Raw genomic sequence first — 17007 nt, forward strand, 5'->3', positions numbered from 1 at the left:
TCCGAGCACACTCTGCCACCCCAGTTCAGACATGGCCATATGCAAATCAGTCTGACCCTGTGCCTCATGGGAACAGTCCTGCCCGAACTGCCAAGCCATGCCTTTCCTGGACCGGAAACAAGCTTCCTAGGACCGGTTTCTGGCATTACAGCCGTCTTCAGCCAGGCTTGCTTGAATCCAGTGGCAAAGTGAGCAAGGGGCTCACGTCTGAGCATACCCTGCCAACTTATGGCGAACAAAGCGGTACAAAAGAGGGTGGTGATGGACGGAGCATCTGAACCAATCAAATACTCACACCCAGTCAACAGATCTGGGTTTAATCCTTCACGGTTCTTTAGCCCACTCTGACACCCCAGTTGAGACATGGCCATATGCAAATCAGTCTGACCCTGTGCCTCATGTTTATGTTTATGTTTTTGGGATGTTTATTGCGCACAACTACCCGGAGGTGTCTGGGCGCATATTGAACTTCCTGGGACAAAGAGCAGCCAAATGAATCATTGATTGAATAGCCAGGTTTTCAGACGTTTACGGAACATGATGAGTGTGGGACTGGTTTTGATGGCCAAAGGGAGAGAGTTCCACAGCCCGGGGGTTGCTACTAGGAAACGTCAATCTCACCAGGTGGGGGTTCTGGTACGTGGAACAGGGAGGAGGTAGGTGCAGGATGAACGAAGTGATCTTTTAGGGGCATAGATCCGAAAAGCATCTTTAAGGAACCTGGGTCCTGAGTCATGAATAGCCTTGTAGGCGATACAGAGTGCTTTAAACTTAATCCGACTCTTGACTCTTAGCCAATGCAGATGACATATGGCCGATGAGGTCGGGTGGTGACTGGTGATGTCAAGCAGGATTCTGGCTGCCGCATTCTGAACTGATTGTAGTTTGGTTAAAACCTGTTCTTGCGTGTTGAGGAAGAGAGCGTTGCCATAGTCCATTTTAGAAAAAACGAGGGTGGTGATCAGTGTTTTTCCTGCAGCTGGAGGGAGATATGGCAACAGCTTCTTAATCTTCCTCAACATATAGGAGGAGGATGCGACCACTGCATTCACATCGTGCTTGAATAACAGCTTGTCATCGAACATGACACCGAGGTTTCTGACCCTGGCAACCGGAGTGGGAGGTGAACCCATTTCACTGGGCCACCAGATGGAGGACAACTCTGGCGAAAGTTTGCCAAAGGTCATCACCTCGGTCTTGTCCGAATTTAATTTCAAGCAGTTACTTGACATCCATGAGCTAATGGCCAACATCCCCTCCTGGAATCTAGCAGCAACGGCTGTTCCATCCTTATACACCGCCAGCACCAATTGGGTGTCATCCGCATAGGTGGTTAAGCGCAGCCCGTGTGCTTTTATAACCCTCGCCAAATCCGCCACATATATATTAAATAATGTGGGGCTTAGTGAGGAGCCCTGGGGCACCCCACACGGAAGGGTGAAGGTGGGCGAATAGAAAGTGCCCAATTTCACCGCCTGCGTACGGTTGGCCAGAAACGAAGCAATGAGGTCTCTGGCAAGATGGGTCACCCCCAAGGATGTGACACGATCGATCAAGATGGAGTGATCGACCGTGTCATGGGAACAGTCCAGCCCGAACTGCCAAGCCATGCCAAAGTTCTGAGCAATTTCAGGTTTTCTGGTCTTCAAATCTTTATTGATAACCAAAATCAAGTTCATCTGCCAAATGTATCCTAATTTTTGTTGCACAATACAGTCGACAAACTGGAAACAGAATTGTGATTCACTGAGTCCAGCTAGGCGACCACAGGTCTTGATTTAGATTTGGATGTGGGGGGTCCAATAAGAATCCTTACGATGGGATATGCGTAAAGAAGACTGATATCAAAGAGTGAGAACTTTTCATGTAGAACATTTTGCTTTAGAAAAAATATGGGCATTACAGTCAAAGAATCATTAATATGGGAAACACACAAATTTAAGAACAAATACAGTACCTAAACAAATTATAGGTAGAATATATGTACCATTACAGAAGTTACTACATTAACATCTAAGCCTTGATATAGCGGAAAAGACAGCAAAACGTGTTGAATGTATTATGAAATACTTATGTTGGCATATGAATTTGATTTTGATTCTCATTGAAGATCAACAACGATTTGAAGTCAGTAAGAGCCTGGATTTGCGCCATTCCTATTAAAACTCACTTTTAAAATGCCTCCACATTGACACATTGATGAACTACAAAACAAATGACTCTCTTGCATTCAAAGTGAATCACTGGATTCGAACAGTGAGGCCGTGGAAATCAGCACTGAGAGATCTGGAGATGCAAGTTCCAAAGATGTACTGCATGTAGAACTTAAGGCTGAGAGGGATCATAGACCAATTACCGTCCACAATGCAAAATGCATTTCAATACTATGCTGTTCTAAGCTGATATTCTATGGGAAAATCATAAACCATGGGATTTGTAAACCAGGTCTGTTTACTGCTGTGCCATTTTCATCTTGGTATATGGTTTCCTGAGGAGATCATCCTTGCATTCCTAGATTTCTCCTTGGATAATTGAGGCCCTTGTGGCTACAAGAAATCCTCCACCAGTGGATCACCCACTGTTACCCTTTGCCTGCAGTCCAGCCCCGAATCGGGATCAGGGCACAATCCACAAGGGTTAATGAAGCACTGGCGGCACTCTACCCTTATGACCTCTCTCTTACTCTAATGCATTGTGTCTTTCCCATTATCCAACCCCAACTACTGAACCCTCGACCACTGGGGACAACATGCACCAATTGGTCGTTTACTCGTCAGTGGAACTGGAGAGGACCCTGACCTTGGGGTTAGGGATCTGGTGCACAGGACACATGGAGACATGTGCGGTACCAACATGTGAGACTATGTTTAAACAGCTGTATCATAACTTCTGGTCCACTAATTAGGTAGCAGATTACCCACAGTCCTGACAGAGCAAAGAGTGTAAAGGCTGAGGGATCTAGTCACCATTTAAGGAACTTTATCCATAGCAAATAAATAATTAAATGCTGCTGTTGTCGCAAGCCTTAGTCATGCAATCTCACTAACTAAATCTACCCTTTCAAAGACCTCCCTTTCAGAAACCAAAACATATAATAAAGAGAATGTAGGTGTCTGTTGCATCCCCAACATAAATCCCAACTCCTAAGTGATAGCTTGGCCATTTTTTGAAACGCAGGAAATTCAGCAGTAAATATCTTAACTACAAGTTGAGTCCCAAACAGCACTACTGATATCTAAATAAATTATTCAGTTCATTCCACAGCAATCATATCAATTTCATCCAAAGAATAGATTGTGAAGTGCAAAGGCATTACTGTATATATTTCTCCAAGTAGAACCTGGTGCATTTTGTGATGGGAAAAACCACAACATTCTTATGGGCAGATTTATAAAGTCGACAAGCAACGCAGCACAAGAACCAAGGCTGCTGCACTGTGTTATGTGCGGGGGAGACAGCAGGGTAGGGCCTCTCTTCCCAAGCGCTCATGCACTTTCAGATTACCTAGCGCCACCGACACCACTTGGCACCTTTGTGCAACGGTGTCTGTGTGATGTCTAGCATAGGTTTTGTACTGAAAGGATTCCTTTCCAGTACATAAAAGCAATGCCTAGACAAACCTTAAAACATTCTGCACTTTGGATACATGCCGTATAGTGCTGAACACATGCAGTATCAGAAACTCAGGAGAAATTAAAACATCTGTCCTTTATCGAAAATCATGGGAGATTGAATGGTAAAGTGCATGGCTCGCATCATTGATGTAAAGCAGCGCATGATGTTACTTTGCATTACTCGAGACTAAGTGCAAATAAAGTTGTGTGTGCTGTAAAGTAAATCACACATATATATGTTGCACCAATTTGTAACAGATTTTCTTAACACAAACGTGATTTAAAATTTTAGTAAATCTACTGCTAGGTTTGCAGCTCGGAATTGTGAAAAACATGCAATATTAGAGAACTATACCCACCAAGCAGTTCAAAACGTATACTGCATAGGTAATACTGCACCAGGTAAATATACCACTCGCTAACATTAGTACGTACCTCCCAAAATAAAATCCCACTCTAAATTAAGCCTAGGAGAGCAATGCGTAATTCTGACATGTCCAGTCAAATTTACAGAATTGCTTACTTGATTGAGAAAGGCTATACATTGTATGTATTGTGTATATTTTATCTTGGCTCACCAAAGTCGTCTTGTTTTCATTTTGACTTGTGTATCCACTGTTAATTGCTTTACAGCGTTAATGTCTGTTTTCCCACAAGACCTTAGTTAGCCACTAATGGATGTGTGCTGGCTGATTGTCCAAGAATAGGGAAAGTAAGCCTTATGTCTAAAACAATAATATGAATTGAATACTATGGTCATTAAAAAATGAGGCGTGATCGAAGGAATGCCGTCAAACACAGGATGAAATTGAGATTCCAATAAACGTGAATGATGGGAGTTAGTACGTACTGATTTTCTCCAGAGCAAGTGCGCCTTCTCCAAACATAGAAAGGGCAGAATGTACCAGCTTTCGATGAAATTTCCAGCTCGGGCTGTAGTCAGCAAATGCAATATCTTTTCCATCCCTGGACAAGATATCTGTAGTCACCTGGAAGTAGGAAAGAACACAGGAAACACGTAGTAACTCAGCTTTGCTGCGTGATACCAATGATAGTTTACATAAGTTGCTTTAAATTCTCAGACAAAACGAAATCCTCTATCAACGCAGTAAAATGCGTTAAACTGGAGTGCATCAAGATCTCTGTCATTTTGTGTGTTCTGATTGTGGTCATACTTTTGCACTGTTTTAGCAAGGCACTAAAGTAACGTGTACAAAAGATAAGTATGCAACGAGTAAATAAGAGCAACACACACACCCTCTCCTTCGTGAGCCATTGAGAGCTTGTCCAAGGCACTACCTATTTGTATTGGTCCTAATGCTCCAGACATATCTAATTCAGTTTTTGCAAGTGCACGATCAGTAAGGAGAAGGTGAGGGAAAAGAGCCTTTTGTCAGATGAGCCTGTCACACTTAGTGAGTTGTAAATTTGAGTGTTGAAGTCAGACGCTCAGCATACCAATTGTAAGATCCAGGATGAGGCCTAAAGTTGTTTCCAAGTAGCCAGGTGGCACTCTGGCATTGGAGGCTAGCCCTTGCACTCCACCAGGACCAGAGCAGAGGTCCCCATCTCAGTGGCTGAAGAAACTACTAAATAACCAAAAAGGCAAGTCAAGTCAATTCAGGAGGATTTAAAGGTGTCCAGGTAACACCGTAGCCATAAAAAAAGATTCCTTGACACCAGTAAGTTCCATTGTGTGCTAGAACAGAAATGTCCTACGCCTGTCTCTAAACACACCTACACGCCTACACGCAGGGCCAGCTTTAGGGCGGTGCGACCTGTGGTGTCACACCTGGTGCTGAGCTTGGGGACACTGTGTTTAGAAATACCTTACACATTTAAAAGCACCTGCTGTAGATTTCCTTGTGTGTCCAGCAGTTTTCAGGCAGTGATTAAAATGTCAAGATAACTCTGTTGATTAATGTACCTGCTGCAGAGAGATCTGAGTTTTGTCTAGTGGCAGTTTTGACTCATAACACACAAGATGATGGACGGAATGTTGCACAATGGCAAAACATTCACCCCCAGTCACAGATCTGGGTTTAATCCATCGTTATTTTGCTCACCAAGCAACCCCAGTTCAGACATGGCCATATGCAAATCAGTCTTGACCCTGTGCCTCATGGGAACAGTCCAGCCCGAACTGCCAAGCCATGTCTTCTCTGGACCGGAATCAAGCATCCTAGGACCGGTTTCTGGCTATCAGCCGTCTTCAGCCAGGACAGCTTGACTCCAGTGGCTTAGTAAGCACAGGACCCACGTCTGGGCATAACCTCCCACATAGGGTGAACAGCAAAACACACAAGATAATTGGTGAGCAAAATAACGATGGATTAAACCCAGATCTGTGACTGGGGGTGAATGTTTTGCCATTGTGCAATATTCCGTCCATCATCTTGTTAGTTTTGACTCATATATAGTAGTGCAGAGTGTTAATATGCCTGCTGCAAAGAATGGGTACGATGCAGATCACAGAACTGTATTTTATGTGGATAGCCCAATGGGTTACTTCTTTGGTCACAGCGATCCTTTTGTTACTTGTAGTTCATAAATTACAATCCTATTATAACACAATGACCTATTAACTGAAACCAAAGAGCAACATGCAAGCTGCATTGAATAGGTTAGAAAGTTATGTTTTTTTCCTAATCTTCCATTATCCTAATGTTGCTAAAAAAGGGTTAGTTTGGGTAGAAATACATTTTTATTAGTAATGCCAACCCCAACCACTGTGGTACATTTTAGTTTCTAAGTTTGTGATTTTCCAGACCAAACACTCTTAAAATATAGAACCTACTAGAATGGATGGCATGTGATTCCTACACCTTGTAATCCTCATTGTTTTATGTAACATTTCCTTTTGACTGTGTTACACATGTATTAATCATTGTCTCTGTATAATGTGTATGTTATGTAAGTGTTCTGACACCCTATACTGGTATGAGTAGCACTATAAAACAAATGATATGCATGGTAGACGTGCTATGGAGAAATGAGAAGCACAGTTGGAGGGTGGTAGTGAGGGACTCCTTGGAGAAGGAGGTTATGAGGGCACCAACAAAGATTGTCGCACCAGGCAACACCAGCACTAAAGCTGGCCCTCTTTATACTAGTCATCTCCCTCGGATCCCGCAAAAGCTTGTTGCACTAGTTTGTACCTATTACATCAGACATTTTCTTTTGTAGATGCTTAAAGAGAGAGCTGAAGGCTACAGTACTTGTGTGAGATTAGGTGGAATCTCCTCAAAAGATATAGGAAGAACGCAAAACAGAACAGTATTTCATCAGTGCTGTTTCTTCCAATGCTTTAATGAGGTAGAGAAGCAGGATAAGGTTTTATTTCCACTTATTATTCCTATACGTCTCTGAAGAATGTGGAGGTGAGTCCCCCTCTTTCTGTCTCTTGATTTAGAGGGCATCCCAAGTCCACTGGGCAGATAAAAGCTTGGTTTGTCATACCTGCAGTATCTTGCGCTGCATTGGGAGGCAAAAGAAACAGACCACTGAGTGATGATTTAACCACAGACAATAGAGGCACCTCTAGTTGGAGTAGGTTGTGCAGTGGCGTGGCTAGGCGGGGCCAGATAGGGCCCCAGCTCCATATGTCCTTCCCCACACCTGTGCCTCACCAGCACAGCTACCAAATTTGCCAAGAGGAAAAAAGAAAAAAAAGACCACATCTTGCCACAAACATTTATTTGTCCATCTACATTTCACTAAAATACACAAGTCTACATGTTTGCTTAAAATATTTGAGTTTGACTTTCTACGTATGTGTGTATATATGTATTATATATATGTATATATTAGCAGAGCTAACTATAACTTGTGCCCCCGCCAAACACTGCTTATGACCGCTCAAATTACACATTCATGACATGTTCTATGACATCATTGATGACATCACTGATGACATCTCAAATTACATCATTAATGACATCACTGTTGACATCATCCACTGACTGTGTTAGTTTGAGTTACAGTTTGCATAGTGGCGGACAAATACCATATTACTTTTCTACCTAATTTTGTATAGCCTGTGTCCTGCCAATCGGTGTATGTGTTCACAAAAGGCATCTGCTCCTAAAGCACCATAGATGTGTAGAGTTATTGAACATACTATAAATCTTTGTATTGAAGAGTAAAGCTGTGTACAGGTGACAGTTGATGACTTGTGTTCACTATGATCCAGCAAGGTTTTTGGTACTGCAGAAAAAGTTTCCAGCAGGGCAAAGATTCTATGTACTACATACTAAGCATTGTAAGCAGCCTTGAGTTATTAGAGAGAATCATCTCAGCATCACAATTTGTACTCAATATAGAAGACTGTGTGCACCAGGTACTAACCTATGTACATGTGCGTGTTTTGCTTCAGAAGATGGGCTATCTGTAAAGTTTTCACCACAGTATGAAGACTGCAAGTAGGATGATCTTTAGCACCTTCAGACCTTGGTTATGTTAAGAGAATAGTCGCTCTCTGGATAAGTTTTGCATAGAGTGTACACTTTTCTTAATAGATACTTTTTATTACTCTGTGGTGTATTTCTCATGAGAGTTTCACTGTCTGCAAATAGTGTGGTTCAGAGTAATCTCTCTCCCTAAAATAAACAGTTTTAACAGTACCCACTTTTCTACTTCTAAAAGTATATTTCTCAATGTAGGTTCAGTGGCTGTCTGGAGTTTGATATAGGTAAAGACTGTCCGTAGTAGGGCATTAGTTATGTAACATGGCTTTAGCATCTGGAAAAACTTGGTTTCCCTGAACAGTTGTATACAGATTGAACACCATGTGCATGTCTCAATCATGTTTCATCTGTGTTCATAGTCAACATGAACTCGGCTACCCATGAAGTATATGCTTTAGGGTAAATGTTGCACATCACACAAGCTTGCTCTACCTATGGGTGTTGTATGTATGATAGCAGTAATGATGCTTCTTATAATTCTCAGCTACTTTGCACTTACTTTCACATCTCTAATGCTATACCCATTTATAAAGCAATGTGTACAAAAGAAGTTTGGATGATGTCATCAGTGATGCAATCAGTGATGTCATCAATGATATCTTTTGAGATGTCAACACTGATGTCATTTGTGATTTCATCAGTGATCATAAATTATCTCATAGAATATTCATGAGTGATGTAATATTTGAGGTCAGAAGCAGTGCATGGTGGAGTGCAAGTTATCGTTAGCTCTGCAAACTATAACTGGTGATTTTCTGTTTTTTTTAGTTCAAAACGTTAATGTTGTTACTGATATGCTCATCTAACTATAACGTTATTTCAACCTTTGGTTTTTTTTCAGCGAATTTTGAGGATTTTTTTTAACGTTAAGTAATATTTTATTATCGTATAGATAGCCACCCTCGCCGTGAGGGGCTTTGGCCACAGGGCCTTATGCTTTTTAAAGGGGAGGGGAAGCAAGTGGTACCCACCCGGAGCCTTATTAGGTCCCGGGAACCCCACCCCCAGGGCAATTTATTTTATAAAAGGAGAGAAGGGGCCAAGTGGTCCCCCTCGACGAGCCTCATTAGGCCTTGGGGACCTCATCCCAGGGTCACTGCTTAAAATAAAGGAGAGTGGGGCTGCACGGCTCCACTCCCTGAGTCATGTAAGGCCCAGTGAGCCCATCCCCCAGGGCCACGCTCTGAGCCTTTTCCAGCCACAGGGACCCACATCATTAAAGGCCCACCCAGGGCACTCACCATACTTGCTAAAGACTGTTGGGGGAGCCCCAGATCCCCTGTGGTCCCAGTTGGCTACCCGCTTGCAGCAGGAGCTGCCGTTGCTCCCAATTCAGAGGTAGCAGCTACTTATGCTGCTCCCTCTGGGAGGGAGCAATATTTTGATCTGTTTCCCTGCCTGCATCACTGCAGGCAGAGGAACAGATGAAAAGTCTGCTTCCAGCTGGTGGGAGCATTTTCAAAACTCCTTCCTGCTGGGAGTAGACTATGTGTTTGCTCCCATTTGAGGGGAGATTTAAAAAAACTCCCACCAGGCGGGAGCAAACACAGGTTTCCCTGCCTGCTTCAGTGCAGGCAGGAAAAAATACTATGTCTTGGGGTTTGCCTCCTCGGGACATAGCTAGTGAGCCGGCCCAAGAGGATGGGGACCCCGGGCCATAGTAAACTTAGGGAGGCTGTATGCCCCCTCTCCCTTTTAATTAGTTTAGTACTCCCAGGGGATGGGGTACATGGGGACTTTAGCGACTCAGGAAGGGGGCCATGCGTTCCCCTCCCCATTTTGAGTAATTTTATCCCCATGGTGGGCACCCCGGGCCTGTGATGGCTCGGGGAGGGGTGGTGCTCTTGCCCTCTCCCCATATACTATAATTTCGGCACTAGTGGTGGGATTCCCAGGGCTCATGAAGGCAAGAGGAGGGGGGCTGCATACCCCCTTTCCATTAATTAAACAAAGCAGCCCCGGCCACCATTTATTTTAGTTTTATTACAATCCTGCAGGAGTTTTTAGGGATCGCTGCAAGTTTTGCAAATTTTTTGGGGCCTAGGAGGTCAGGGTATCTTTACTTTGCCCCCTTATATATTTTTTCTTTTACATGTTCAGGACATGGTACTAAGTCCTTGAGTCCTGTAATGGCTGCCAGCAACATTTGTCTCATCTTGCTTCCAGCCAATCAGAGTCCTCATTCCCGTGGGAAGCAAATTTGTCCAAAGAGGAAAACACCTCCCTGGGCCAATCAGAACTCTCTATTTTTAAATTGGCACTCTCGCGAGAGTCTCTCAAGCCTCTTGCAGACCCAACCATCCAAATAAACAATTATTTTTCCCACTTAGTTTCTAAAAAACTACTGAACGGATTTACACCATATCACAAAAAGGACTATTTTGTGACTATAGAAAATGAATTGGAGTATGCATTTTAGGACCCCCTTTTTTCTCGACCCTCTGCTGACGGATCAGCCCTAAACTTTCCCTGCACAAACTAGATTAAAGGTAGCACCTTTTTGGACAGTTTCATCGGGATTCGTTAAACGGGGCCAAAGTTATTTGCAACACAAGAAACGATTTTCCTATGGAACAGCTGACCTAACTATAACTACCCAGTGGCAACCACTACTGGATAGTATTTATAAATACAATTGTAGCTAAAGATATATATACACATGGCCATAAACAGTTTAATTGAACCACATTAAGCAAACATGCATATATATTTACATTTATTTGAAGGAGTGGTCCTGAGGAATATATACCATTATATTGCATGCGTTTACAATGCATGTGATTACAATGCGGTTGTTACACCGACCGCATTGTTACATCGCAGTACATCACAACGCAAGTTGTTACAACGACTTGCTCTAGATGGCGCACTGGACTTAGGAATAGTATAATTTACTATTCCAACTCCACTGTATGCAACAGTAGGGAAGGTGTTGGAATAGTAAATTATACTATTCCTTAGTTTAGAGCGCCATCTAGAGCAAGTCGTTGTAACGACTTGCGTTGTAATGTACTGCAATGTAACAATGCGGTCGTTACAACAACCGCGTTGTAAAGGTAACGCAATGTAATGACTGCGTTGTTAAAGTTGTTTCCCGTCCTGATGGATGGGGTCCCCAGGTCCTAACAAGACTCGGAGAGTAGGGCCCCTCACCTTTATTTTAAGGAGGGGCCCAGGGGGATAGGGTCAGTAGGGCCTAATCAGACTCTGGAGGGGGGGCATGCGTCCACCCTCCCCTTTAATTAAAAAAAGCAGCCCTAGGGATGTGATCCCCAAGACCTAACAAGGCTCAGGGAGTGGGACCACATGTCTTCCCTCCCCTTTAATTAAAAAAAGGCCCTGGGGCACCAGTGCCTAAAGAGATTCGGGGAGGGGGGCTGTGTGGCCCCCTCACTTTTTTTGTAAGTTTTGGCCCTGGGAGTGGACTCCCCAGGGCCTATAATGGCTTGGGAAGTGGGCCCCCCTCCCCTTAAAAAAAAAGGCTCTGGAGGATGTGGTCACCAGGGCCAGGCCCTGTTGCCAACCCCCCACCACGCATGGCTGAAGGCCATGTGCAGTGTGGGGTTAGCTGTCTTTGGTGGGGCTGGTCACAGGTCCTGGCCACAGGCTAGGCCTTGTGGCCAGCCCCCACTGTACACAGACTTTGGCCGTGCACAGCATAAGGTTGGCTGCATGCGGTGGATTGGCTGCTTCGACCAACCCTCTGCTGTGCACGACTGAAGGCTATGCACAGTGTGGGGTTGGCTGCCTTTATGGAGGTTGGACACAGGGCCTGCGGCCGGCCAGGCCTTGTGGTCTTGGCCGTGCGCAACTTCCGGTTGGCTGCATGTGGGGGGTTGTTCGCAGGTGTTGTTTTTTTCAGTGTATATATAACAAATTTGCACACCCACTTTACAATTGTCCTCTACAGGTGGCCCCACCTATTTGTTACCATGCTATAACACAGCACCAGTACCATGCAACTACAGGTTAAAGGCAGTGGAGTGGGGAATTACTCTGTGGTACCAGATTTACCAATCACAAAACAATACAGAATTCCCTAATTCCATGGGGTGTGACACACACATGTCACCTGCTCTAGCAGGTGGTAAATGGATGATGCAGCCTCTGTGTTAGGTGATGATGAAGGGAGGGCTGTTGGGGCTAGAGGATGGAAGGGGAAGCTAAATTATGGCATGCAAAGCATCATAAGCGCCCCCCCCCACACCCCTGAAATAAACATGGAGAGAGGCTTTGCTACTGCTGCAGCCGAATCCTCATGCTATTTTTAGGGGCGGAGTTATTGCACAGTAAATTCTGGTGTGGTGTTCCAACACCCACCCCTTTACCACCCAGTACCCTCACCCACCCCTAAACACTAAAATCACCCTTACCACCCTATAGAGATAGATAGATAGATAGATAGATAGATAGATAGATAGATAGATAGATAGATAGATAGATAGATAGATAGATAGATAGATAGATAGATAGATAGATAGATAGATAGATAGATAGATAGATAGATATTGTGTGGTAAAGACTTGCGTGGTAAAGGCCATTCATGGTAAAGGCATTGAGCGGTAAAGGCATTGATTGGTAAATGATGCATGGTAAAGGCTTGCCCGATAAAGGCATGCATTGTAATGACATACCGCCATTCCAGACTGATGCCGTATGGTGTGTCTATGTCTAAGTGACTTCACACTTTCACATGTTCTTAAAAGTTAAGGATTGGCAGCATCTGTGTCAAAGGCATACATGTGGATGATTCTTCAAAAGTACAGAAAATTGAGTCCTGGCCTTCATAAAATGGAAAGGGGGCCTTATGGTCTATATGTCACTTGGGCCATTAGATATGGAAGAGTCATGCATGACATGTTGAGCTTACAGGTTAAGACTGATTTGCATATGGCCATGTCTGCACTGGGGTAAATAAATGTAGTGCTCATATAGCGCACGTATCAACCCCGAAGGGGTTTATAGGCGCTGTACACATACCGCTGAGGAACCCTTCCTGGCCTTTCCCTGTGAAGTGCCCACTCCTGGGCACCCCCAAGGTGAAGCCAGGCATTCTAGCGCTGTTGGGGCCGTTCTAGAGAATAAGCAAGCTATTGCCCAGATTGCAGAGTGGGACCCATGCTTAGAATAGACACCGAGGCGAGAAATATCAGGTCCGGGGAAATTGAGCCCAAGACCCGCCGAGGCGGGAATTGAACCCTGGTCCGGGCCAGACCTCTGCATCAGGGTCTGCCGCTCTAACCATTGAGCCACACTTCTCCAGTGAGCACGGGACCCACGTCTGGGCATACCCTTCCCACATAGGGTGAACAGCAAAACACACAAGATGATGGACGGAATGTTGCACAATGGCAAAACATTCACCCCCAGTCACAGATCTGGGTTTAATCCATCGTCGTTCACCCTATGTGGGAAGGGTATGCCCAGACGTAGGTCCCATGCTCACTAAGCCACTGGAGTCAAGCTATCCTGGCTGAAGATGGCTGATAGCCAGAAACCGGTCCTAGGATGCTTGATTCCGGTCCAGGGCAGACATGGCTTGGCAGTTGTGGCTGGAGCGGTTTCTGGCTGATAGCCAGAAATCGGTCCTAGGATGCTTGATTCCTGTCCAGGGAAGACATGGCTTGGCAGTTCGGGCTGGACTGTTACCATGAGGCACAGGGTCAAGACTGATTTGCATATGGCCATGTCTGAACTGGCGTGGCTTGGTGAGCAAAATAACGATGGATTCAACCCAGATCTGTGACTGGGGTGAATGTTTTGCCATTGTGCAACATTCCGTCCATCATCTTGTGTGTTCTGCTCTTCACCCATTGTGGGAAGGGTATGCCCAGACGTGGGTCCCGTGCTCACTAAGCCACTGGAGTCAAGCTATCCTGGCTGAAGACGGCTGATAGCCAGAAACCGGTCCTAGGATGCTTGATTCCGGTCCAGGGAAGACATGGCTTGGCAGTTCGGGCTGGACTGTTCCCATGAGGCACAGGGTCAAGACTGATTTGCATATGGCCATGTCTGAACTGGGTTGGCTTGGTGAGCAAAATAACGATGGATTAAACACAGATCTGTGACTGGGGGTGAATGTTTTGCCATTGTGCAACATTCCGTCCATCATCTTGTGTGTTTTGCTGTTAACCCTATGTGGGAAGGGTATGCCCAGACGTGGGTCCCGTGCTCACTAAGCCACTGGAGTCAAGCTATCCTCGGTGAAGACGGCTGATAGCCAGAAACCGGTCCTAGGACGCTTGATTCCGGCCCAGGGAAGACATGGCTTGGCAGTTCAGGCTGGACTATTCCCATGAGGCACAGGGTCAAGACCGATTTGCATATGGCCATGTCTGAACTGGGGTGGCTTGGTGAGCAAAATAATGATGGATTAATCCCAGATCTGTGACTGGGGGTGAATGTTTTGCCATTGTGCAACATTCCGTCCATCATCTTGTGTGTTTTGCTGTTCACCCTATGTGGGAAGGGTATGCCCAGACGTGGGTCCAGTGCTTACTAAGCCACTGGAGTCAAGCTATCCTAGCTGAAGACGGCTGATAGCCAGAAACCGGTCCTAGGATGCTTGATTCCGGTCCAGGGAAGACATGGCTTGGCAGTTCGGGCTGGACTGTTCCCATGAGGCACAGGGTCAAGACTGATTTGCATATGGCCATGTCTAAACTGGGGTGGCTTGGTGAGCAAAATAACGATGGATTAAACCCAGATCTGTGACTGGGGGTGAATGTTTTGCCATTGTGCAACATTCCGTCCATCATCTTGTGTGTTTTGCTGTTCACCCTATGTGGAAAGGGTATGCCCAGACGTGGGTCCCTTGCTCACTAAGCCACTGGAGTCAAGCTATCCTCGGTGAAGACGGATGATAGCCAGAAATCGGTCCCAGGATACTTGATTCCGGTCCAGGGAAGACATGGCTTGGCAGTTCGGGCTGGATTGTTCCCATGAGGCACAGGGTCAAGACTGATTTGCATATGGCCATGTCTGAACTGGGGTGGCTTGGTGAGCAAAATAACGATGGATTAAACCCAGATCTGTGACTGGGGTGAATGTTTTGCCATTGTGCAGCATTCCGTCCATCATCTTGTGTGTTTCGAGTTTAGACGTTACACCATGCTAATATTGCATCTCCTACTTTCATTTGTAGGTGTGTTTAAAAAAATTATGCTCTGTCTTTACAGAATCATTTCATAGTGATTAATTGTTAACAGCATTTACAACAAATGTATGTTTTGTGTGCAAAGCAGAATCATGTGACCAGGGATACTGTGTATAACAATAAATATATGGAACAATTAGATACATTTTAAGATAGGCCTGAAACATTATTCGCTACAAAAGACTGAACTCGATATATGCACATTCTGGATGGGTAATTGCCTCTTTCAATGTAGCTTCATTGTGATTAACAGTCTAAAAGAAATACACCAATGCTGAATTTGCTTGACAACAGTTACACACGTGCCTTGGAATCCCTGTTTGAGATGTGTCCTTCTCAACCTCTAAATAAACCATAGAAAAGTGTTACGAAGAACGACTGAAATGTCCTCCTTTAGACTCCAAAATATTCATGTTTCCCACATCGGGGGTAAGCCTTTTTAAGGACCTGTTTTCTATGCGTGCTGTGGCTTGAAGTCTTGAAAAACATGATGGGAAGAAGTCTTCAAGTACCGGAGTGCGAAGAATTCAAACAGGACACGGTGGGAGACTAACCTTCAACATGAGGCCTCGCTGACGTCAGCCTGTGACCTCTACCTGCATGAAACATCTACCCTCTATCCGTACGTCGACTTGTACCCCCTAAAGTTCACCTGCAGGGGCTACCGGCTACACATCCTTGTGCCCCCTACTGCAGATCACCTGCGCCCCAATATACCTCACGCGCTCCCGAGGTGCACCGCCGCTGCGGGGACTGCACACCACACTGCGGCCTTGATACAAAGGAGCCAGAGCTCCCAGGACCCAGTCTAAAGCACATCAAGCAATCCTCCCCTGAGGCCCACCGAAGGCACATACCCCGTGCCCCTCCGAGGCACCCCCCCACCCCCCGCAACCCTCTGAGCCACATCCCACGTGCCCCTCCAAGGCACACCCCACGTACCCCCCCGAGGCGCCTCACTTCCCATCCCTCTCCTGGGGACACCGCTCCCCTCCTCTTGGACATGCTGTGTGCTTCCATGCTAACAATATGATTTATGTCTGCGTGTCTGTGTATTCGAAGGTGACTGCACCTCTAGTGGCCCCTGTGCGAGATTGCCCGTGGGTCTCTGCACGGGTGGCATCAGTGTCCGTGTATCTGTCGCTCTCTGTGCCAAGTTGCTTGTGTTGTGTCCATTGGTACCGCTATGGTCCCGGATACCTGTTGTCTGGTACGGACAGGGTGCAAACTCCACGCCTGTAATTAGCGGAGCTGTGCAGCACCACCACGCCAGTGCTGCGCCATTTACAAGTTAAACGCCATTTACTTCCTGGTGTGAGCTGTTGATAAATGGGAGCGGGCTGTGTTGGACGGAGGAAGGGGTGTGGAGCAGGTCCTGCTGTGGGCTGGCATGGGCTTAGTTCATGCTCCCCCATTGTTAGTCCGGGTAGGGCTATGCTTTTGACCCAGCCCCTGTCCTATCCTGCCCTTACGTTATTTTACCACTTAGACGGGTGGTAACGCACTCCCCTGTGCAGGGGGGCTTCAATCCTTCAGGGTTGCCCCATCAATGGGCCTCCATTCAGCCCAAGGCAAACTATACCAGTGACATGTAGGGAACTCACGTTCTGCAGGGGGCCCCATCATTTTGCGTCATTGCAGTGGGGCCGACCAAGGCATCATTGGATGCACGTGGATATCCCTTTAGCCGGCTCGTAATCAAAAGTGCGCATTACTGGTTAGGTTGGCCGCAGAAGACCAAACCGAGAAGGCCAACCAGTCACTGCGCATT

General features: G+C 45.7%; 1 protein-coding gene across 2 annotated transcripts in view; it reads right to left on the minus strand.

Annotated features, from left to right (window-relative positions):
• Nucleotides 1–17007, minus strand: part of CYP17A1 (cytochrome P450 family 17 subfamily A member 1) — a 331379-nt gene that overhangs the window by 269422 nt on the left and 44950 nt on the right. For both annotated transcript variants that reach the window (XM_078641171.1, XM_078641170.1), the window contains exon 2: nucleotides 4465–4603. In XM_078641171.1, the coding sequence (XP_078497297.1) occupies nucleotides 4465–4603 (139 nt within the window). The remainder of the gene's footprint in view (nucleotides 1–4464; nucleotides 4604–17007) is intronic.

Source organism: Lissotriton helveticus, chromosome 5_1 (assembly GCF_964261635.1).
Source record: "Lissotriton helveticus chromosome 5_1, aLisHel1.1, whole genome shotgun sequence".
NCBI classification, from domain to species: domain Eukaryota; kingdom Metazoa; phylum Chordata; class Amphibia; order Caudata; family Salamandridae; genus Lissotriton; species Lissotriton helveticus.